The 24581-nt window shown below is 44.3% G+C and overlaps 1 protein-coding gene across 6 annotated transcripts in view; it reads left to right on the forward strand.

Moving 5' to 3' along the window:
- The window catches only part of MBOAT1 (membrane bound glycerophospholipid O-acyltransferase 1), a 72144-nt gene that overhangs the window by 15577 nt on the left and 31986 nt on the right, over window positions 1–24581 (forward strand). For 5 of the 6 annotated variants that reach the window (XR_012659045.1, XR_012659044.1, XM_075083924.1 and 2 more), the window contains exons 2-4: window positions 16597–16742; window positions 17050–17127; window positions 20764–20859. Coding sequence is in view for 4 of the 6 variants with exons in the window: in XM_075083924.1 (XP_074940025.1) it covers window positions 16597–16742; window positions 17050–17127; window positions 20764–20859 (320 nt within the window). In the remaining 2 variants the exon portion in view is untranslated. The remainder of the gene's footprint in view (window positions 1–16596; window positions 16743–17049; window positions 17128–20763; window positions 20860–24581) is intronic. The other variant, XM_075083925.1, reaches the window with a different exon arrangement.

The raw sequence follows: 24581 nt of genomic DNA on the forward strand, positions 1-24581 counted from the left end.
AGAAATGCAATGTGAAGGAGAACAATGAGAGGCGCAAAGCCCCGGGGGAGGGGGGAAGGGAGGGGAGGGGAGAGGGGGAACGAACCGCCGGAACAAACCGCACGCGCCGCAGCCGCTCGCCGCCCGCCGACCCGACGCCGCGCCGCCTCCGCGCTGCCACTGCCCCCCCTCAATATACTGGTCATGGTGTCACATGGTATGGAATGAACCTGCCATTGGCCAGTCGGGGTCAGCCGCCCCCACCATGGCCCTGCCCCTCCCAGCCCCCCCTGCCACGCCACGCGGCAGAGCGCGGGAAGCTGGAAAGGTAGCTGACCCCCACAGTGAGGAGAATTAACCCCTTCTCAGCCAAAACCAGCACATTCTCCACCCCTTATTCCATACCACTTACACCATGCCCAGGTCCCATATGATGCAATACAACCGTACCAACCACCACCCCTCCCCTTCCCATCCTTTAACATAATACACAGACATCATTCCCTTAGTTCATGGATCTTCCCTGTAAAATGTCCATTAAAATGTCCATTGAGTTCACGCAGTCCATGACTCTGGGCTCCATCTGTTGTATCAGTCTTTCCGGGTGGGAGAGATGGTGTGTGGCGTTGGGTTGCTGCATACCGAGTCAGTCATCGTTCCATCACTGCTGCACGGCTTGTTTCATAGTTGATCTTCCATGGGTTGGGAGGCTCGTACTCTGATATCATTGATACAACACAGAGGTGACACACAATATTATATAGCAGTTCACATTGTGCCATTCAGTTCATTGACTGTTTTCACCCAAAATCAAATCCCCTTGAGGCACACATCGGATTTCTCCATCCTCCCGCATCACCCACCAAGTGCACCCAGGTCCTCGAGCAAAAACAATCCCACGAATGGGTTTGCCTTTGCCAGAGGCAGGAAGAACCCAGACTGTTTTGCCCAGCATACTTTTTGTGTGCACTACAGGGACTCTATCCCCTTCCACAGTATGTAGGATTTCTGACTGGGCAGGGCCAGCTCGGTTGGCAGATCCCCTCGTGTTGACTAACCACGTGGCTTTTGCTAAATGTGTATCCCAGTGCTTGAATGTCCCACCCCCCATTGCTCTCAGTGTGGTTTTTAACAGTCCATTGTACCTTTCAATTTTCCCAGAGGCTGGTGCGTGATAGGGGATGTGATACACCCACTCAATGCCGTGCTCTTTGGCCCAGGTGTCTATGAGGCTATTTCGGAAATGAGTCCCATTGTCTGACTCAATCCTCTCTGGGGTGCCATGTCGCCACAGGACTTGTTTCTCAAGACCCAGGATAGTGTTCCGGGCAGTGGCATGGGGGACAGGATATGTTTCCAGCCAGCCAGTCGTTGTTTCTACCATTGTAAGCACATGGCGCTTGCCTTGGCGGGTCTGTGGGAGTGTGATATAGTCAATTTGCCAGGCCTCCCCATATTTATATTTCAGCCATCGTCCCCCATACCACAGAGGCTTTACCCGCTTCGCTTGCTTGATTGCAGCGCATGTGTCACATTCGTGGATAACCTGTGCAATAATACCCATGGTCAAGTCCACCCCTCGATCACGAGCCCACCTGTATGTTGCATCTCTCCCTTGATGGCCTGAGGTGTCATGGGCCCACCGAGCTAGAAATAGTTCACCCTTATGCTGCCAGTCCAGATCCACCTCAGCCACTTCAATCTTGGCAGCCCGATCTACCTGCTGGTTGTTTCGATGTTCTTCAGTGGCCCGACTCTTGGGGACGTGAGCATCCACATGCCGTACCTTTACAACCAGTTTCTCTACCCGGGCAGCAATATCTTGCCACAATGTGGCAGCCCAGATGGGTTTGCCTCTGCGCTGCCAGTTGCTTTGCTTCCATTGCTGCAGCCAGCCCCACAGGGCATTTGCCACCATCCAGGAGTCAGTATAGAGATAGAGCACTGGCCACTTTTCCCGTTCAGCGATGTCTAAGGCCAGCTGGATGGCCTTTACCTCTGCAAACTGGCTCGATTCACCTTCTCCTTCAGCAGTTTCTGCTACTTGTCGTGTAGGACTCCATACAGCAGCCTTCCATCTCCGGTGCTTTCCCACAAGGCGACAGGACCCATCAGTGAACAGGGCATATTGCTTCTCATCTTCTGGCAGTTTGTTATACAGTGGGGCTTCTTCAGCACGTGTCACCTCCTCCTCTGGTGATAATCCAAAATCTTTGCCTTCTGGCCAGTCCATAATCACTTCCAAGATTCCTGGGCGACTGGGGTTTCCTACTCGAGCCCGCTGGGTGATCAGTGCAACCCATTTACTCCACGTAGCATCAGTTGCATGGTGTGTAGAGGGGATGTTTCCTTTGAACATCCAGCCCAGCACTGGCAGTCGGGGTGCCAGGAGCAACTGTGCTTCAGTACCAACCACTTCTGAAGCAGCTCGAACCCCTTCATATGCTGCCAATATCTCTTTTTCAGTTGGAGTATAGCGGGCTTCAGACCCTCTGTATCCCCGACTCCAAAACCCTAGGGGTCGACCCCGGGTCTCCCCAGGTGCTTTCTGCCAGAGACTCCAGGTAGGGCCATTCTCCCCGGCTGCAGTGTAGAGCACATTTTTTACATCTTGTCCTGCCCGGACTGGCCCAAGAGCTACTGCATGGACTATTTCTCGTTTAATCTGTTCAAAGGCTTGTCGTTGCTCAGGGCCCCATTTGAAATCATTCTTTTTCCGGGTCACTTGATAGAGAGGGCTCACGATCAGACTGTAATTTGGAATATGCATTCTCCAAAAACCCACAACGCCCAAGAAAGCTTGTGTTTCCTTTTTGCTAGTTGGTGGAGACATGGCTGCTATTTTGTTGATCACATCCATTGGAATCTGACGACGACCGTCTTGCCATTTAATTCCTAAGAACTGGATTTCTCGTGCAGGTCCCTTCACCTTACTTTGTTTTATGGCAAAACCAGCTTTCAGAAGGATTTGGACTATTTTCTCACCTTTCTCAAAAACTTCTTCTGCTGTGCTGCCCCACACAATGATGTCATCAATGTATTGAAGGTGTTCTGGAGCTTCTCCCTGTTCCAGTACAGTCTGAATCAGTCCATGGCAAATGGTAGGACTGTGTTTCCACCCCTGGGGCAGTCGATTCCAGGTGTACTGGACGCCCCTCCATGTGAAAGCAAACTGTGGCCTGCACTCTGCTGCCAGAGGGATTGAGAAGAATGCATTAGCAATATCAATTGTGGCATACCACTTGGCCGCCTTTGACTCCAGTTCGTATTGAAGTTCTAGCATGTCTGGCACAGCAGCACTCAACGGTGGAGTGACTTCATTCAGGCCACGATAGTCTACTGTTAGTCTCCACTCTCCATTAGACTTCCGGACTGGCCATATGGGACTGTTAAAGGGTGAGTGGGTCTTACTGATGACTCCTTGGCTCCTCAGTTGGTGAATGAGTTTATGGATGGGGATCAGAGAGTCTCTGTTGGTGCGATATTGCCGCCGGTGCACTGTTGTGGTGGCGATTGGCACCTGTTGTTCTTTGACCTTCAGCAACCCCACCACAGAAGGGTCCTTTGAGAGACCGGGCAAGGTAGACAGCTGTTCAGTTTCCTCCGTCTCCAAGGCAGCTACACCAAAAGCCCACTTGTAACCTTTTGGGTCCTTGAAATACCCTCTCCTGAGGTAGTCTATACCAAGGATGCACGGAGCCTCTGGGCCAGTCACAATGGGGTGCTTCTGCCACTCATTGCCAGTTAGGCTCACTTCGGCCTCCAATACAGTTAGCTCTTGGGATCCCCCTGTCACTCCAGCAATGCTGATGGGTTCTGCCCCTATATAGTTTGATGGCATTAAGGTGCACTGTGCGCCGGTGTCCACTAAAGCTTTATACTCCTGTGGGTCGGACGTGCCAGGCCATCGGATCCACACAGTCCAGTAAGCCCGGTTATCCCTTTCCTCCACCCGGCTGGAGGCAGGGCCCCTCTAGTCCTGATCATGGCAGTCACAACTCACTTCCTGTAAATGTGAATCAGGAGTCCCTCTATTACACTTAGAAATAAAATCTGCGCTTCTACTCCTCTGTCTGGGGACTTGCTCGCTGGAAACTGGAGCAGCAGCTTTCCTGGAAGAGCCTCCCTGAGTGACTGTTCTTCCTTGCAGTTCATGTACTCGTGCCTGTAGGGTCGAAGTAGGCTTGCCATCCCACCTCATCATGTCCTCTCCGTGGTCACGCAGGTAGAACCATAGGGTGGCCCGTGGTGTGTATCCCCTTCTTTGAGCCAAAGGACGCTTATTCCTAACAGCTGAGACACTGCTCTGTCGAGGTGGGGAGTAGGACAGATCTTCTTTGAGTTGCTGGACCTCTTGGGATAGTTTCTCCACAGCAGAGACAAGCGAGGAAGAGATATTTGTGTCATAATCCCGGAGCCTATCTATCACCTCTGCCACCGTTGGTGTCTCGTCATCTTTCCAGGACATCACTGCCAATGAGTTTGCATGCGAAGATGGTGCGCTCCGTACAAACTTCCGCCACATGGGTCGTGTGCACTCGGCTTCATCTGGATCTTTGGATGACCGTTGATCATCCAGGTCACCATAAATCACCTCAAACACAGCTAATTCCCTGAGATACTGGATGCCTTTCTCCATAGTTGTCCATTTTCCTGGGCGATATGTAACATCTTCTTTAAAGGGATACCTTTCCTTCACTCCAGACAGGAGTCGCCTCCAGAGGCTGAGGGCTTGTGGTTTTTTTCCAATTGCTTTGTCAACGCCCCCTTCCCCAGAAAGGGATCCCAATTGTTTGGCTTCTTTTCCCTCTAGTTCCAGGCTACTGGCCCCATTATCCCAGCATCGGAGCAGCCAGGTGGCAATGTGCTCACCTGAACGACGGCTATAATCTTTTCGCATATCTCGCAACTCGCTTAAGGACAGGGATCGGGTGGTCTCTATTTCATTTATTACTTCTCCCTCCTCTCCCCGCGATGGCCCTGGTTCTTCATCATCCCGTTCTAAACGAGTTGATGTCCGCTTCCAATATTTCGTCTTATGTATGGGGGCAACTGATACTGGTACGGGTTTATTTTCTGAGCTAGCTCCGGTACTTGTTGTGGGGGTTTGAGTGGCTGCAGTGCCTGTTGTCAGGGCTGGATTGTCTACAGTGCCAGTCACTTTGCATTTCAATCCAGAGACATTCTCTTCCCCCTGGGGGCACTGAATACTGTTGAGCAGGGCTCGGTATGCATGGGCCAGACCCCAGCACGTTGCAGTTATCTGTGTCTCTCTGGAGTTCCCAGCGTAACAACATACTTTTTCCAAATATTCTACTAGTTTTTTAGGATTCTGCACTTGCTCGGGGGTGAAACTCCAAAACACTGGGGGTGCCCACTGCCCTAGGTATTTGCCCATGCTATCCCACATGCCCTGCCACTCGTAACTATCAAGCCTCGGGGCAGATTTCTGGGTGATATTCTTAAGTTGCTTAGTCAAAACCAAAACAACATGCCCAAAAACTAACAATGACTGCACCTTAACCACCCAAGGATGTTCAAGATACAAAAACGTTGTTGTAACAAAGGCACAGACATCATAGAACAAAGTTGCAAAGGTATTATTCTGTATTTCCTCCATATAAAATCTCTCAGAGGAGGAGGTATAATTGCTAATTGCCTCAACAAGGTGGTATCCGAAGTACAGTAACGGTTTCAGCAAAAACCCCAAATACCAGGTAAAGCTGAAAACGAGTGTTTGTATAACAAATCTCGTAGGCAAAACATTACTAATCACAGCAGAACACAGCAGACTCAAACAACCAACACCGATTTTTAACACCCACTGCAAAAAGGACAACATGGTGCTGGGACCAGCAGCTGTTGTTATCTCCAACCCTCGTGCCCCACGTTGGGCGCCAAAAAGACTGTCGTGGTTTAGCGGCAGCTCAGCCCCACACAGTCGCTCGCTCACTCCCCCACCGGTAGATGGGGGAGAGAATCAGAAGGGTAACGCTCGTGGGTTGGGATAAGAACAGTTTAATAATGAAAATTAAAAGAAACAACAGTAGAAATGCAATGTGAAGGAGAACAATGAGAGGCGCAAAGCCCCGGGGGAGGGGGGAAGGGAGGGGAGGGGAGAGGGGGAACGAACCGCCGGAACAAACCGCACGCGCCGCAGCCGCTCGCCGCCCGCCGACCCGGCGCCGCGCCGCCCCCCGCGCCGCCACTGCCCCCCCTCAATATACTGGTCATGGTGTCACATGGTATGGAATGAACCTGCCATTGGCCAGTCGGGGTCAGCCGCCCCCACCATGGCCCTGCCCCTCCCAGCCCCCCCTGCCACGCCACGCGGCAGAGCGCGGGAAGCTGGAAAGGTAGCTGACCCCCACAGTGAGGAGAATTAACCCCTTCTCAGCCAAAACCAGCACAGGAATGTAATTTACATTGAGGCCACAGAAAGATGTGCCAGCAGGGTAGCTGCGTATACACACGTATGCATTGTCTTCCTGCTTTGCATTTTGAATAAATCATCTATGTACTTAATGTCAGTTACATAGACAAAGTGAAAAGGTGCTGGACTTGCTGTTCTGTCTTCTAATTTTTTAAGAACCAAACCTTTAAATCTGGGGGAAGAAATGCAGTTCTGTGTTGATGCTACTCTTAGCATTGCTACTTTGAAGTTATTTACTGAAGAATACAAAAGTAGAAACCAGACTGAAATCTCCAGACCAGTTAGCGCTTTGAGGCTGGGGAGCTCGAGCTGGGACATGTGTGATGAAACCTGATTTGGTCCTGCCTCTTTTTTGTTGCTGACCTGCTGTCTGTGGTGGATGAGGTGATGGTGTTGGAGAGCAGGGGCTAGGCAATGCTCTTGAGAGGCTGTGTGAAAAGAATTGTTTGGGGTTTGGGAGCCCTCATCAGGACTGAAAAGACCAGCTGGGAACAATATCTATTATCCAAGAATTCACTTCTGTGAAAAAGACCGGTAACTGGTATATTTAACTCATGATTATGAAAGCTAAGGATCCAAGGTCCAGTTAGTTGCCTGAGCCATACAGGTGGCAAAGAAAGGGGGGAAACAGCGCCATGGTGTCCCTGCCATGGGAGGTTCCTAGGGACTTTCAGAGGAGGCTTTGCAGGCACTCAAGTCTCTGCTTTGTTGTACTTTACTCTCCTTGAGTAGTTGTTTTTCTTGTTTCTGTTCATTTTCACTTCAGCATCTATCTCCTAACTTTACATATACTTAAATTGGGTCTTCTGAGTGAATACTGTGAGAAGAGCTGGAGTGATGGAGGAATGTGATGATAAGGTCAGTCTATTCCCTCTGCATCAGTATGAATCCACACATAAGCAAGGAGGGTAGCCAGTACAAGATGCCATCTTTCCTGTGAGAAGTACAAGATCCCAGTGACTTCCTGCTTCCTGAGGAAGCCTTTGGAAAGCAAGACAGGTAGTCCTGGTGTTTGTGGTTTGTGTGGGTTTTTTTTTCTGTCAGAATTCCCATTTGGGTAACAACACTTCACTCCTTTTTCCTTTTCTCATTAAAATATCTTCTATGCTCTGTCCTGCTGGCTGTAGTTCTGCTTATAGACGTGTCTGCCATGTTATATCATGTGACACTATATCTGCACAGAGGTATGTCAAATTATGCTTTTAAAGTACTCTTCTGGGGTAAAGGTTCTGTAATTAGTGTACTACCTCATGCTGAGCTCGTACTGAAGAAACGAGGCAGGTCTCCTAACAACCTAAAGGCATTCTGGTTTAAAAAAACCACCTGGTTGACTAAAGGCTCCAGCTTGTTTGATTTCATTGCTGCTTCTATTATAGATAGGAATTAGTGCTGGCTATCTCTGGTACAAGGGAATTTCATCACACTATATTTTGGCATTACTCACTGAAAAAATAGTAATTACTGAGTTACAGGTAGTGGCAGAACACCAGTGCACATAAATGATCGTTATTTAAACATCTGTTCAACATACAAAGTCATTACAGTTCAACATAAGAGCTGTTGACAGCAAGCTAAAGCTGTATTTGGATCAGGTCCACATGTTAAATTTATCAGCCATCAAAGGTAAATGTGTGGGTGTGTGACTTAGCATTATGATGTAGATTTGACTTTTCAAGCTTACTTTAGACTTAAATGCTTTTCTTTTAAAATTTCTGATGACTCAGGATTTAATCTGTTCTGTAGCTATATTTATGTGTCCTGCGAGTGATTATTCTACTAGTGGCTTCGTAGAGGTAATCCAGAAAGAACATCTGTTTCAAGTTTATAGTCTAAATGATGGAAGGATATTTGACCCTGTAAGCAGGGAAACAGCAGAATTTACCCGGGAAAACAACACAACAGGCCAAAATACTGTCAGTTTGGCATATCCTACTTTACCAACTCCATATTCCACATGCAACAGCAACAAAAGAGCCAGGGCTGTGAGAACTTAGTGCTGCTTCTGAAGTGGACAGTAATCTTAAATCAGTCATGCATATATGTCTGCCTCTCTCTTTTCCCCATGAGAAAAATTATATTTTCAAACCTTTGCTTCTGCCCCCTCAAAATCTTCCTCAGGACTCCTAAAATGCAAAGTCAGAGGAATGAGTTGTTTCAGTATGATATTGGAGATTTGACACTTCAGTAGTCATATCAGTATTTCCCCAATGTAAATGAATTTGTCTCCTCTCTGATCTATGCTGCTTGCAATTCACAGTGCCTGGCTGTAGATAGAAAATACAACATCTTGCAAGTGACAGTCAATTCTGATTTCTTCACAAATGCCTGTTTGTGCTGGCTCTGGCTGCGCTGAGTTCTGTGCAAAGTGATACCACTGGGCAATAGGGGAGCTGCACAGATGATGTTACACGTATCCTTTTTCTTTGTGGAAGCCTGAGTCAAAATTCTAGCAGTGGGGAACTTGACGTGGTTTCTGTGATATTGCCCTTCTTTTTGGGGGTGTTTGTCCCCTCCCTGTGTAGGTTTGTCATCTCTGCAGAGAATATTTGTCCTTATGGTTCATAAAAATAGTCTGGAAGATCAAAATATTTTGAAGAATTTCAGTAAGTATCAGATATCTTTGACATGATCTGATTAAAGAATATTCCATCTCTCATTCTTAACACACCCATTTTAAATACCACAATTTGGATGTTACGAAATGCTATCATAACAGCATGTCTATTTTTCAATATCAAAGTAGAAATGTCTCTGGCAAAGTGAACTTAAACATGTTGTTTGCCAGGTGTCTTTGGCTATATGTGCAAAATAATCTTCTAAACAGAGAAAAAAAGCCATTGCGTTTCTGTAGTTCTTGCTTTATTATTTGCAAGAAAGCATCATCCTGGAAGATGGAGCTGATCTCTGGCAAATGGCACCCCCCTCCCAAAATACTACCCAAGCACTGTTGGACTGCGCAGACTGTGGTTTGACTTGAGGAAGAGCTGCTGTTGCTGTCAGTAGTTTCTGTTAACATGGTTCCTTATGCTTTTCCAAATACTGAAAACAGCTGTTTGGTGATCTGCGTAAATTAGTGAATAGAGGAAAATTCTAATCTACCAGATAAAAACCTTGTATTAGCATCCTCAGCAGAAGCAAATACACTGTATCTTGACCATAGGCTACAACTTCATTTTATACTGAACCACCATGGGAGGCCTGTTCATAAACTTTCTTTTCTTCAGCAGATGAAATGCAGATTTAAAGCCTTATTCTCTCATTTGGCTGGTAAGCACAGGGCATGGAATAACAGTAGCGGTATCTTCTGTGATACCTATAATCTGAGGACAGTCTGCATCATCTGCTGCATGTTGAAGTGGGCATGGACCTAGATGCTAGCTAAGAATATTCTGGCAGCCTGGTTGTGCCATAACACACTTGCATATCTGTCTGTGAACATGTATGAATGTGCAACATGCCTGGTTTTTGTCCAAAGGTTGTGTGCTGTGGGGGGCATGTCAGCACCTTGTCATCCAACAAGTGACAAGATACAGCATTAAAAGGAATTTTGCTTGCAGAGGACTGTCCGGTTTGGGTAATGGACTTAATTGCCATTTAGAGTTTGGACAGAACTGCGTGGTCAGTTTGTTATATCCTCCTAGATTTTTGGAAAGTGAGATCAGTTTTTCTGGGAGGAAAAAAGTGGTATAGTAAAAGCGAAGTATTTTTGTGGTGAAAACAAAATGCAGGATTTTCCTTCCTGATACTTAACTATATGGAAAATGTTAAAAGCACTAAAATAACAGGCTACATGGTTAATCTTGCTTAGCATCTCCTTCTAGAGTGTGATCTAGTAATCCTCAAATGCCTACTACCACTTCTTTAAATAGGGAGATTCGCAGATGCAAGGCTTGTGGGATGAGGGGAACTGAAACTTCCTGAAGTACGTGATTAGTGGCCTGAACTATGGTGAGCGGTGGCCAAGACTATTTGTGATGATTTGGTGGAAACATATAAAGCCAGGTTTTTCCTCCTCTTGTATTTTCTGTTTCCCATCTCAAGAACTTCTAGCTAGGAAAAGCAAAAGCACTTTCCATTTTCTCCTTGTAAAATTTTTGTGGGTCTTTTCAGTCATTTTCCAGTGCACCAAACAACACATTTACCTGTCTCCTTTTGGAAAAGCGCTATGGCTCCATGACTTTCCTGTTAGAGGAATTTGACAAATTGCTACTTTTTTTTTTTAATCTCCACCATGGACTCAGTTTGCCCCCAGAACAAAAAGTGATAATTGTTCCCACTCAGTGTTATCGGCAACGGGCTCAAGTCCTCCATGCAACGCTACAGGCTTGGGGAAGAGTGGCTGGAGAGCTGCCTGGCAGAGAAGGACCTGGGGGTGCTGGTTGGCAGCCAGCTGAACATGAGCCAGCAGTATGCCCAGGTGGCCAAGACCAACAGCATCCTGACTTGTATCGGGAATAGTGTGGCCAGCAGGAGTAGGGAAGCGATCACACCCTGTACTCGGCACTGGTGAGGCCACACCTCGAGTACTGTGTTCAGTTTTGGGCCCCTTAGTAGAAGAGGGACATTGAGGTGCTGGAGCATGTCCAGAGAAGGGCAATGAAGCTGGTGAAGGGTCTTGAGAACAAGTCTTCTGAGGATCGGCTGAGGGAGCTGGGGTTGTTTAGTCTGGAGGAGAGGAGGCTGAGGGGAAACCTTATCACTCTCTACAACTACCTGAAAGGAGGTTGTAGCGAGGTGGGTGTTGGTCTTGTCTCCCTAGTAACAACCGACAGGATGAGTGGAAATGGCCTCAAGCTGCACCAGGGGAAGTTTAGATTGGATATTAGGAAAAACTTCTTTACTGAAAGAGTGGTCAGGCATTGGAACAGGCTGCCCAGGGAGGTGGTGGAGTCGCCATCCCTGGAGGTGTTAAAAAAATATGTAGACGTGGCACTTCAGGGCATGGTTTAGGAGGCATGGGGGTGTTGGATTGGTGGTTGGACTTGATGACCCTAGAGATCTTTTCCAACCTTTATGATTCTATGATTTTGAGACACAAATATTTAATATCAGGTATTTGGGACTTCTATTTTGAGACTTGCTAACTGGCTGTTGCCCTTAAAAGTGCCTGCCTGCAGATGGCTAATGGTACCCAATAAAAGATAGGGCAAAAAGTTTTATGGTTTTCCTCTGAGAATGGTTAGCAAGTTGAACAGAAGACTTTCCCATGTAATATGCTTTGCCTGTTGGAGATGACTTAAAACGTGACTCTGGATCCCTAGGAGTTCATGTTTCCCCTTGCTAGAGTACTAGTCCAACATTTGCCGAGTTGGTTTCATGCTATTAAAAATGGGAGAAGGTACAAAGGCTTGAGGCAGATGGAACTAACCTTTTATGTACTTTGAGGGCTTCAATTTTAGCACAATAGTGTAGGGGGATCTTGAAACCATTATGTTCGGTTATTCTCGTGTCAACATCATAGATGCTTGGTTGCTTGGTTTGACCTGATTGCTAGCTTTGTATAAAACTTAGTTTTGCAGTCCAAGCATCGCTTCGAGTTATTGCTACTAAAGAGTTTGAATGGATAAAGGGAGGAACTATGGGGTTTGGTTTTTTTTTTTCTTCCTCATTGTTCATATCTGGTGTTTATGTGCTCTGGATCCATCTGGCCTTTTAAACTTGAGCCGATTAGATATTAAAGAATTCCTTAACCAGACAACAATAACCACCAACCCAGTTGGGCTGGAGCTGTTCCAGATTTTCTCTCCAAAAGTGCAGATATCTTGTTTCTGCATTGCAAGGCTGTTTTCAGCTGGCTGTGACTCAGGTGCAAGTCTTCCAGATGTCGGTGCAGGATCCTGTGACGAGACTGCCTTTCTGTCTTCCAGTGTTTAACCATGGAAAATGAAAGATAGTATGTTGTTTTGGCAACATATCCTGTGCTCCAGTTCCTAATTTTATTACGTCTTACTTGCTGGAGCATGGGAGAAAATGACAGTAAAAAGCAAAGGTGTTTCTTTTCTGCTAACAAAGTTGAAACCAGATGTGAAAAAAGTTTGATGGCAACACTGAATAGATGCGACTAGCTAAAAACATGGATTAAATGACTTATAATGGTGAGTCAGAATGAGAAAGGTTAATTCTTGTATAATTTCTTTTCTGTTTCCATGTTGGTTTTGTGTGGACACCATTCATCGATGTTCAGAAGCCCTCAATTTACTGTTTACAAAGTATTTTTAGCAACAGTGGAAACAAAAGGGAATAACATGAACCCTTTTCAATCTTGGGAAGGGAAAGGGAGGAAGGTGTGATTGTGACTGTGCTTGTGATGCAGTGCAACATTTCTTAAAATCTTAGGGATGTGTTTACTTAGGTACCTTAAATAAGTAGAGTGAAGTATAAAGTTAATGTTAAATGGAATGCAGTAAAGTCACCGTCAGATGAACTGGCAGTCTTCGTGTGTATGCATGTGAGTGCTGTGCATGTTTAAAATGTTACATATAAATAACTAAATAAATGTGGTAGTCATATGAAAAGCTATCATATCCCTCTAGTGCTTTGTGGAGAACAGACCAGATCTGGTCTGGTACCAAGTTAGTGCTCAGTTTTAAATATGGAGTTCAGCCTGCCAGGCAGAACAAATTTTTTAGCACTTAATAAAGAGCTCCCCAGCTTTACTGGTGTCTTGACATTTGTCTTATATTCCCCAAACCCGACAAACAAATTCCCTACCTCTCTTTGTGACAGGTTGTAGTTAAGAAAAGATTTGGCCTGGTTTATCCATGCTTTCAGTTTGGCTCAGGTAAACTCAGAATGGCTTGATATGCAGAAGTATTCTGCAATGGCTTAGCACCTCTGAAAGTCAGTCTTTCAGTAAACTATGCGGTAGGCCTGCAGTGACCTCTGCACAGCTAAGTCTGATCTTCAGACTGAACCCTACAGAAATCAGAGGTCATCTTGGTGCATTCAGATTCCAAGTACAGGCTTACAGGTGGACAGATACAAGAAGTATTCTCCAGTACTATTCTACAATGTCTTTGCCCAACAGGTACCAAATACTTCATGGATGACAGAAAGGTTTTATCAGTAATTGTTGTATTTACCTGGATTTCTTGTTCATTGGTATCCCTCTCCCAGCCCCTCTGCTGATGAATCCTTTAAAACCAATCATGTTGTTTGTACTGTGTATGTGTTACTGTAAATACACACAAAAACCCTTGAAAGCCTTAATTGTAGACAAAGAAAAATGCAGCACGTTGTGTTTAGGAGCAGTGCTGTCTGTCAGAAGAACATGGCCAGGAGTCAATCTCCCAAGCAATGCCTTCCCCCTTCCCTTACGCTGTTGTGCTAGGTCACAATAAGTTCAGATGACAGGAATACTGATGTATGTTTGTGCCTCTCTAACACCATCACTGTCGTTTACGGATCCTGAAAAGTAAGGTTGATCTTTTGGTTTTTGAATCATATCTGAAACTTTTAATGTTGTGTTGTAAATGTTCCTCTGCAAGGTACATTCTAGCTTAGTTTATTAGAAAAAGGGTAAATAAAAACTAGTGTTCTGAGATTACTGCTTGCTGAGTAGATTGGATCTGTGGTGTTTGGATGCTGTACAGAAACAACCCTTATAAATTGAAAGCCAACTGAAGCATAAGGCTAGTGTATACTTTTCCTTTTATCCTGGTACAAGGATTTAGCCCAACTCCTGCAGTTCTGAGAATAAATAGTCTTGGTTAATTTGCAAAACACAATGAAGATGTGATAGTGGCATTGTTGGTGTACCCATGCTAACTTTGATCCAAGTAGCACGGATAACACATGCTCAAAGGAATTGATAGTCTAGATGAGCAACAGCGTATGCATGTGAGGCTGCTGTGCTGTTGTATACTGTAGGTTAGCTTGTGATGAAGTCTCTGCTGGTTGGTTTCTGCTGCTGCTGTGGTTACCTGCCTTAGAGATGTAAATGCTATTATGAGTGTGTCTGCCATGGGATCTTGCACTTTGATTTTGCTCTGTGTGTGAACCTCTGAAGGAGCAGCATTTTTAACACTTTGGACTGAACATACAAGAACAGGATGAAAGTAAAAAGCAAACGCTTGCTTATTTTGATGGGTTTTACTGGTATAAAGCTTTCATGAGTGATGCTGCGCAGGAGGGGTATTGTCTTTTAAACCACATCAAGTTTCTTGGGAGTCTCTGCACTTTCCTTCTTTATACTGAATCAGATGGGCTCTGCATGCCACAAAGTTGAGCTCCACTGGAGCTCCTGTACTAGTATGACCCTAAGTGGGAGTAGGCTGAGATGGGATTAAGGTTCGCTGAATTGTCATTGATGAATTGGCATCCATCAGTCTTGGGAACTTGCTTAGAACAGATGCAGTCAGAGCAGCCCTGTAGGGGATGTCCTCTCTTCAGCCTTTTCTGTGGTACCTCTGGCTGTGGAAAGACGAGAGGGGAGGAGGTAGTGTTTTGAGTGTAACTGTATTGTAATAGACCAGAAGAGAGTTTGGGATTTGTGTTACAGCGTCTGGGTTTTGTGAGACCAGGGCATTTTTTTCTCTCACTTTTTAAGACTTGCATGGAAAATAAGAATTGTTTTATTTAAATAAAGCATCAAGTATTGTCCTAATAAGACATTGCTAATTACTTGCTTTTTGGATATAGTTCTATGATATCATTTGTTATAAATGCTGGCTGCTTACATGAACAAGAAATAAAGAAGATATTGTCTTTGCTCCAAAGAACTAAAATTCAGCATATCTAAGTATTTAAATTATTGCATTATTCTATTGCGTGTCTGCCTGCATCACTGAAATAAAGGAACTACAGCAATGTAGCCAACAAACCTTTAAGAAAAGCATTTGATTGAACAGCACCATGCTGGATCTAGTCCACCAGAATAAAAGCAGTTTGGGGCTGTAGTGTCTTGTTAAACACATTGTAAATGTTTTTGACAAGACGCCTCATTGAATACAACTACCTCTGGACAGCCAGCATGTCAGAGCATTTCCAGCTGAAATATATCATCCTGTCCTGGACTGATAGCTTTGGATAATTCTCTAATCCAAGCGAGTGATTAAATGTTGCAGCCTATTTAGTTTTGCTCAGTCTAGGATGACTTGCAACTGGAGAGCTCAGGGTGGTTTTTTTGTGTGTGTGTTTTTGGTTTTTTTTAAAATAAAAAGGGGACTGCAGCTGAATAAATGAATTTAACTCCAGTGGTCTAGGGTCCAGGCTGGGCTTATGGATATTGCATCCTAATGCTGTACTGGTCTATTAGAGACAGCTCCTGAAATTTGTTGTTCTTTTGACTTCTGGGACTTTTGCTGAGGCTGTCAAAGAGAAGGTGACTTGAAGAAGGGAGCTTGGTGTTGGTTTTGCTCTGAGGACACTGCAGCTTTTGCTTGTCCTTGTCTGATCAGAGTAGCCTCTAGTCATGGACTACTTGCTCTCCGCATATACCTGCCTTGTGCTCCCACTGCCATTGCTACCCTCTTACAGTGGGGCCAGACTGCTTCCCATGCTCTGTAGAGATATGCAGTAGCCAAAGAGTAATTGAGGAGAGTTTTCCTTTAGCTGTCTGTGTGATGGTAGAGCAAAGTTGTTTTCTTTGCAGTCTTGAATTGCAAAAAAATTGGTAAGTTGAAAGGCCTGCTTGGAGGGTGCTGTGGAGCAGAGGATTTCAACCAAGAAGGCTGTCCAGTTATTGCTTGTGAAAGTGTCACATCAGGATTGTTGATTTTTGCCCTTGTTTTGGGGTTTGTGAAGAAAGTCAGGCATGGGGGCAATGCTTTGAAGTCCCAATCTGCTTCTTGGCCTCTGCCTACCACCAGGAGGACTGAGAGTGGGGTGATGTCCCCTACACCTGGGTTGGGCTGGTGTGCCAGTGCTCCTGGAAGTAGAGAAGAGCCCTACCTTGGGGAGAGTGAGAACTGCCCAGACCCTGCCTGTACCTTGGGTAGCTGGAGCCTCCTCTTCCTCCTGTCTGAGTTTTTGTGTGGCTACATGGTTGTTTAATCCCTTCTGTCGTTGGCCAAGGAAAGGTACTTCTTAGGCTCACAAGTGAGAATGCTAAGAACCAATCCATTGTGTCTCCCTTTTCCCCCTCCTTTTCCTGGCTCCACTGTTTATTGTTCTGACAATGGAGAGACTCCTTCCCCTCTCCTACAACAATCACAACCATTTTTTGTTTTGTTTGTCTTTTACAGATCAATTTTGTAGCCTGTCAACTGTTTGCACTTCTGGCTGCGTTTTGGTTTCGTATTTACTTGAGTCCCAGTCATGCCAGCTCTGCTGTTCGCCATGCATTTGCCACCCTCTTTGGAATATACTTTGCTGTCTTCTGTTTTGGATGGTGAGTATTTAGTCACCACGTAGACAAGGCTTGGGTAAAAATATTTTTCAATTTCATATCAGCTTTTCTGGATTACATCTTTTTTAGTCTTGAGGCACTTTCTATATTATCCTAAAAAAAAAAAAAGATTCCTAACCATCCCAAACCCTCCAAGGAAAAGATGTCATTGTAATAATCCATGTTTACTGGTACCCTGAGATGACATCACATTTATGTCATTTGCGTGGAAAAATATTCCCTTGCTCTGAACTGCCAGCCCTTCCAGGTCATGTAGAAATGATCTAAACACTGACTTTATGTCTTCAAGGTACTCCATTCATCTTTTTGTCCTGGTGATGATGAACTATGGTATTATGAATATGGCGAGCATTCCCAACATCCACAGGTGAGCTGATGTGGCTGCAAGTCTGGAGCTGCCCCCCTGATAACTTCTCTCCTTTTGCAGAGAAGCATGAAGCTTTTTTCTGCTTCTTTCCTGTCTGCCTTTCCCAGTTACTTGCAGGAGCTTTGTTCATTCAGTTACAGAAGCAGCTGTAATCTCAGTTTGTGGTTTTTGCATTGATATATTGCATTTCCCTACGAAATTGCTGGCCTCAAAAGTTGGCTTTTGTAGGCTTCATAATTTATGCCCAAACCTCTGGTTTCTTGAACATAATGAAGTCATATTCTCCCTGGTCTTGTGTCCTTGAGGTTTGCTTTTAATAATCCTTTTTAATGTGTTTTCCCCTTGCTGTTTGGCCTGTAGGTATTTTCCACTTATTCTTGAGTTAGGTAGTTCAAATAAGGTCGCTGTGACAGCTTAACTTAGTGATCTATGAAATTAAGTCTTGCATTTGGTACTGGTTTTTGGGCTTGAAAAAGTAGAAAGTACCAGAAATGCCACCGCTTTGAAGCGGAAGCTTATAGTATCATCATGAGAAGTTCTCGACCATGGGATCTTTCTTTTTCCTATACAAATGTCTCAAAGGAAAGAAGACCCCTATGATGCCTAAACTGCTTTATCAAAGGAATGCCTTCCTGCCCAGAAGACAAAAAGTGCTTTCATATGAAAATGAAAACTACATGGTAGTTACAGCTGCTTCTTTCACTGAGTAAGAGGAAGTTCATGATGTGGAACAACTTCTCTGCTCAGTCATTGAGCTTTCTTATGTGGGTACCGTACTGCCTGTTAGAGTTCAACATGTGGGGGTTTTGAAAATTGTGTAGGTGCAGTCGTTTGCTTCCCAGTAATCTGCACAAAATGGAATTTTTATTTGTAAAACTGCTACTTTATAGCAGGCTAGAAGGACGAGCTGGTAGTTATTCCCACTTCTTTACTTTTGTGTTTGCCTCCCTAAGAGCACGTGGTTAATACCGTGGTATGGTTTGGGTGTGTTACAGATGATTTACGTCTCCACACTGTGTGGCTGTTTCTGTAGCTCCTGCTGAATGCTCACATGCACATCAGTCTGGGCTGGGGAACGGAAACCATTTCTCCGCTTGTCTTCAGTGCCAGGGCTGTCTGAGGATCTGATGCTCAGACAATCATCTCCCCTTCCTCTTTATCTATTCCTGAGGTGACCCCTCTCTAATATCCAAATGGGAGCCATCACTTATGATTTCTCTAGGATGGTTTAGAAACATGAGCCATAAACAACAGGCCTGTCTATAGTAGTCACCAGCATTTTGCACCAGCAAGATAGGTATTAATCGAGGAGGTTTTTTCCACCTCCTCACAGAGTGCAAAGTCCAGAAGTAATAATTAAAAAAAAAAAAAGTTTTTGGACAATGTTTATGAAAGAAACGCCATCCAGAGACCAGAAGGAAAAGGTGCTATAAATGTATATTACGTGTCTCCTGGTCATTGTCCCTGCCTGTCACCTGAGGGAAATCTGAGTTACTGATTGTAGGTAAGAGGAACTAAGTCTACAGAGGGAATCATCCAATGCTTGCTTATGTCTTCCTAGGCAAACTGAGGTGGTGGTAGGGAAATGGGCACAGTTTCAACAGGAAACCCCCTCACTCTTACTATTTAGCCGATTAGTCACAATGGGAAGAATAGCTGTATACTGCAACACAAATTGAACAGGTTCATATAATGTCGCGCACTGCTGTGAGACAGTGATGATTTGAGTAAATCTGAAATAGCAATCCAACATGCTGAAAAACCTTAGGAGGACTGGGAGGATTGGGTTAGGATTTTTCTACTATATTCCAGTAGCCATAGCAGTGTGACTCAAAGTACATCCACATTATTAATTTTGCAAAATAATAGTGTATTCAAGCTGCTTGAGCGTAAGCTTGAAAAATGCCAGTTTAAGGGCTGGACCCATTTATACAGGGCACTGGATCCTTCAAAATGGGGCTTCAACACTTGACCTTTTCCGCCCCAAAATGCAAGTGGAAGTGAACAAATGAAATAAACTACATAGTTTAACCTGCATGTTCCTTTCCCAGTTATTTTCTGCTAGTTTGCTTTCTAGTGAGGCTTCCAGCCTTCAAGGCCTATAAATGGACAGGCTAATCCAGCATCAGAAATGCTCCCAGCTGTAGCAGCAACTCAGTATATCTCTCGCTGCTTGCCCTCCTTTCAGTCTAGGTGCTTTACACTTAAGCATTGGGGCTTATTTTAGATGCTTCATCCCATCTATCACAGTTAAACGCCTGAGCTGGGTGACTTGCCTTTGGAGGGATGCTTGCTGTTCTCTGTTGATGAGAGGGAGCCCAAGGACCTCACTGAGGCTGGACTGGATGCCTGACTGAGATAAATAAGGTATATTCTGCACTGATCTCCTGAAGAAGCTATCACGCCCCCTCAGCCTGCCTTTCATCCAGCTGTTTGCTGTGGGCCACGTGACCTGCAAGTTGCCTTGCGATCCTTCATTGTCATTCACACTACAGTTTATTAGTCCCCAGGGAGGAAAAACTAATTTCCGTTAAAGCCAGCCATGATTTGATGAAGGCCTGGCTCATTTCCAGTCATCTGCATAATCAATCTTCCCATGGGTCTGGGCGGAGGCCACTTGGCAGTGTGAGCTACCAGCCTGCCTGACCTCCCATGGCTCAGCTCTGCTGGGTGTGCGGAATGTGCAGTCTCGTTCCTCTGTAGGTCTTTGTATCTTCTCCTCCACGTAGCTATCTTCTCCTGATGCAGGGCTCACCAGTAGACCTGGTCCTGGCCTGTCCATGTGATGCAAGCCTTCCATTCACATGTCCCAGCTCTCTGTTGTACTGTCTAGTTTGCTTCATTTGTCAGGCTTGTTTCCAAATATCCATCTGCTTCTTACCTCCCCAGTATCCTCTTTCTTGATCAGGTCAATACCGGGAGAAGTTAGTTGTAGGAAAGGCTGCATCTGCCGCACCTAGACGGTGCAACGCCGCCAGTCCTCAGACCATTCAACTCTTAAGATAGAAAAAGTCATGCTACTGTCCTGCCTAACGTAATTTCCATCTTGAAAAACAGTGAATTTGTCAAGCCCCACTTAAGGAATGCTTCTTCTGCAAACAGGCATTCTTCGGCATTTAGAGCTGAAAAAATTAGGCTATGTGCCATTACCTGCCTTTACACAAAATCAGAAGAGAAGAAATATCTTAAACTTGAAATATTTTAGTTTCTGGTAGATCTGAGGAAGAGCTGTACATGTGTAAATAAAGAACATTTACAGATAAAAAAGGCAGTGGATAACTTCAGCAACATACATGCAGTATCATCTGGTTTCAAATACTTGAGTCAGAAATTTGAAAATAAAACACGAGGGTGAAAACTCTGAAATTGAAATTCCCAACTTGAAGTGATCCTCTTTTCTTTTTTTCCCACCCCCAGTGTGAGGAGACACCTCCATAACGTTACTGCTCGGTACACAAAACCATCGGTCCTCTTTGACAGTTTCTGCCAGATCTTGTAACGTAGCTTCAGACTTGTTAACAACCTAATTTGCAAAAATCAAACTCCACCCCTAAAAAAACCCAAAGCCAATCTGAGTGATTCTAGTTCTTGTTGGTATTTGTGTTGGTAACTGTGTTCTGTATGTTATGTTTTTAGGTACTCCTTTGTCGTAGCTATGGGATACCTCATGTTGTGCCACATAAGCCGAATATACATATTTCATTATGGTATTCTCACAACAGATTTTTCCGGGTGAGTGAGTCTGCAAGCTGGGTCCTGGGTCAATTAGTATTAGTTAAATTTTAGCATGTTTTAAGAATAAGTTTTGTTTTCTGAGGAGTGCCTGCAATTTTGTTTCTTTTAAGCTTTTTCTAAGACTTTTTTTCTTTTTTAGGAAGGAATAAATACTGTGTGATTTTTTTTTTTTCTATTTTTTTTTGTTTGCATTGACTCATTGTTTCTGCTGTTTTCTTGCTAGGCACCATCTAGTTAGGAAGGTAGAGCTCAGTTAGCTAGACTTCCACCTAGAGCAGCGTGTTGTGCTTATAGCCCTGGCGAACAGTCGAGCTGGTGGTCTGTCCTGAGAGGTGGGGTGGGCTGCTCTTCTCTCACCTTCCTAGGCACAGCCGTCAGCTCTGCGTCGTCCTTTCCCCACTCTGATTTATCCTGGGAAGGTGTTTTCCACCCCAGGAACTGCAGCAGGATGGAGGGGAGGACTTGGGCTCAGGGGGTGAGTGGCTGGGGGAGCTGGGTGGGTGGGTAACATGGGCAGAGAGACACGAGATCAGCTGTCACTCTCTGCGCTGGTCTTATGGGTTCTCTCATCGGGGCAGGTGGTGGCTACTGTTTAAATAACACAACTCTTTATATGCCATGTATTTCTGTGAAACAGTGTTTTTCATACACACTGTAGTCTCTATTTAATTTCACTGAAGCAGTAGAGGATGCTTTGCAAAAATATAGACAGCTATTTTGTTTATGAGAGGAAAGTACACTATTTGATTTAAAACCAGTGTGCTAATCTATATTCCGTTTGTTTAATTGAATGTCTTGAATACAGAGTAATTAGTAACATACTGTGAAAAACCTGTAAATTGGCACAGCAAGTTACAGATGCCTTTCCCAAGCCTCTGTCTGCTTATAGGCAACTGGAGTTTTTTGCTGTCTGTGTACGTGTCTCTGTGTGAGGTGGTGGTGGGTTGAAGCATTTAATTAAATTGTGGGGGAGAAGTTCTTCTGAGACTTTGGAGTTTTTTATTGGGGGGGGGGGGGTAGAAATGGGAACTCACACATTTAGAGAAGTTTAGTTCTATAATTTTTTCTGCAGTTCTTTTCGTATGCAGAAGCATGTCCTTGAAAGAGCATGACATACCAAGAAGCCTATAAATGGGATTTCAGACAGAGAAACACGAGAAAGCATGCTTTTCTGAATAGTGCGTTCAGAAATGCTCTGTGAGGCGTATTAGCTGTCTCTCTGTGAAGACATTTAATGAAGAGGCAGCTGAGTCTGGGGGTGGAAGAAGAGGAATGGTGGTTGTTTATATTATAGACTAGGTAGCGTTTTCTGCTCTCTTGATGAAAAGGGAGCTACTTTTATCTAATGATGAGCTTGGGGATGAAAATGGTCCTGAAAGAATACCTGAACTCACTCTGTTATTTGATTTTTGTCCTGATGCTTCAAGATATAAGCCAATTCCTAAACTTCAGTCAAACATAAAACTGCCAAGTAGTAAGCAACTGGAAAATATAGCATGGATATGAAATACATCTTCATGGCATATTTTAAAAACTAAGAATAATAGCAATATTGTAGTGGTATTAATAAAAATTGCAATCCAAAGTGCTCAAACCCAGGTCAGCCACATAAATCTGTCTTAAAACCTGGTTTTCTCAGCTGTAAATAATACATGCCCACTGAGGCTTTATGCACACACCTAAACAGATGTGATGACCCAGAGAGACAAAATATACTCCCTAACCACAATTTTACCGCATATGAACAGCAACAGAACCTCCTCTTGCTCATTCTCCCATGATTGATCGTTCCACATCTATTGCATGTGGTAACAGGGAAGCATTCAAACATGCTCCTGGCTGGAAGGACGACTTTAAAGTTCTCCCTCAGGACTTCAGAAGCAACCAAGACAGAGTCTGTGGGGCAATGTCCATCTCCCTCCAGCCTCCCACCCTTTGGGGTGAACGTGGCTAGGGATATACACTGAGAAGGCAAAACACTGGATTTAAGGCAGTCTTTAAAGAGGGAAGAAAAAGCCTCTCACCTGCTGACTTGTATTTGAGGTCTCAGTATCCTGTAAGTCTCTGGTGATATCCAGTTGCAAGGAGGAAGTTTTAATCCACATCAAACAGGCACGTAGCCAGTTCTAGTGCCACCAGCTTTCCAATGTCAGTTCCCTAAAGTGACGAGCGAGATGTTAAATGAGTATTTCCCGATGTCAGCGCTGGAAGCTGGCACACCTCGTTTGCTCTCTCGACCTGCTTTGTGCACTTAACAGTTTGCACGCATAAACCTTTTGATGTGTGCTTACAAATGTACTTTTTTGGTTCTTTAGTAATGGTTGTGCTATTTGTTTGGAGTCCCCCCATTTTGAGAACACAGCTTGTACAATGCAGGTAGAGATGGACGGAGAATAAGGTAACTTTTGAGTCATGTCTTAATAAATGAACTGGAAAATGGAAAATCTAACTGTGACTCACCAAGATTAAGAAGTAAGGAAACTTGTTCTCTGCTGATGACTAGTTAATTCTTCTATCTCATGCAAAGGGTAGGTTTGGTCACTAACTCTCATGATCAAAACTGTACTCAAGCTGCTTGCAGCAATTTCTTGATTTAAGTGTGTTTTATGTATTGCATAGTCCTTAAGTGAAAAGTCCATTTTTAATTTAAGCTATGTGCCAGATCTTAATGAAAACCAGTTCCAGGTTGCTATACTTTGATTTTAATTACTTTTCAAAATGTATATATATTTTATCAAAGTTCAGAAAAATGTGATGACATAATTTAGGATTTTTCTCCTGACTAATTTCTCAAAGAAAAATACTCATTTTTGAACACTAATTGTAAAATAACTGAACGCCGTGCTTCCCCTTAATTCAAATCAGTCTTTGAGAGAAACATGCATATTTTAGTTTGGTTGGTTTGCCATGGCATTTATGCACTGTACCTAGGAATACTAAATCCTAACTCTTTCTCTCTCTTTTTCTCTCTTATTTCTTCTTCTTTATGCTAAGAGGATTATGCTGGTAAGTTGCCTGGTTCCTATAAAACTTAGTAAAATGGTAATACTAACATATAGTTTGGGGGTTTTTTTTCTTTGTATCACAGGCTCAGACTGAGTACAGCAATATTATGGCCTTAGGGAGAAATTAGTTTAAAATAAATCAAGCGATCTTGACTGGGATTTTTGGAAACTAGTAATAGATATGGTTTCAATCTAGCAAGCTACATGAACAAATGCCACATGCATGTGATCATCTGGATGGAATTTAGAGGCGCTTCTCATCCGTGTGAACTTGTGTCTGCTTTAATCCTTTGCTTGTTTAGGACCATAGAGCTTTTTGGTTTCCTCTTTGAATTCTTGTAGTGCCTGAGCAAAATTTCCTAATATTGCAGCTCATTCAGAGAATGTCAGGGAACGATCGTGCATATGTGAGTTTCTTGGTGCCATTCCTTACAGAAGGAAACTCAGTTTGTGAAAATCACCATGTGCACTGGTATTGCTGTCAATCTTCTCTTGGTTTTAGAAAGATCAGAGCTGAATTATCAGGGAGGCTTGAGCAGTTTTCCTCCCCACAGATGTCAAATCAGTACCTCTTACATGAGTGTTTTGGTGGACATTGCTCTCCAGAAGGAATGGACATCTTTACATGTATGCTTTATACCAAATGCAGAGCAGCAGCAGCATTCTCAGCAAACCGCTTAGGAAGGGATGGTCGTTGAAAGAGCCCTCGCAAAA

This window comes from Phalacrocorax aristotelis, chromosome 2, assembly GCF_949628215.1.
Source record: "Phalacrocorax aristotelis chromosome 2, bGulAri2.1, whole genome shotgun sequence".
In the NCBI taxonomy this organism is placed as follows: Eukaryota; Metazoa; Chordata; class Aves; order Suliformes; family Phalacrocoracidae; genus Phalacrocorax; species Phalacrocorax aristotelis.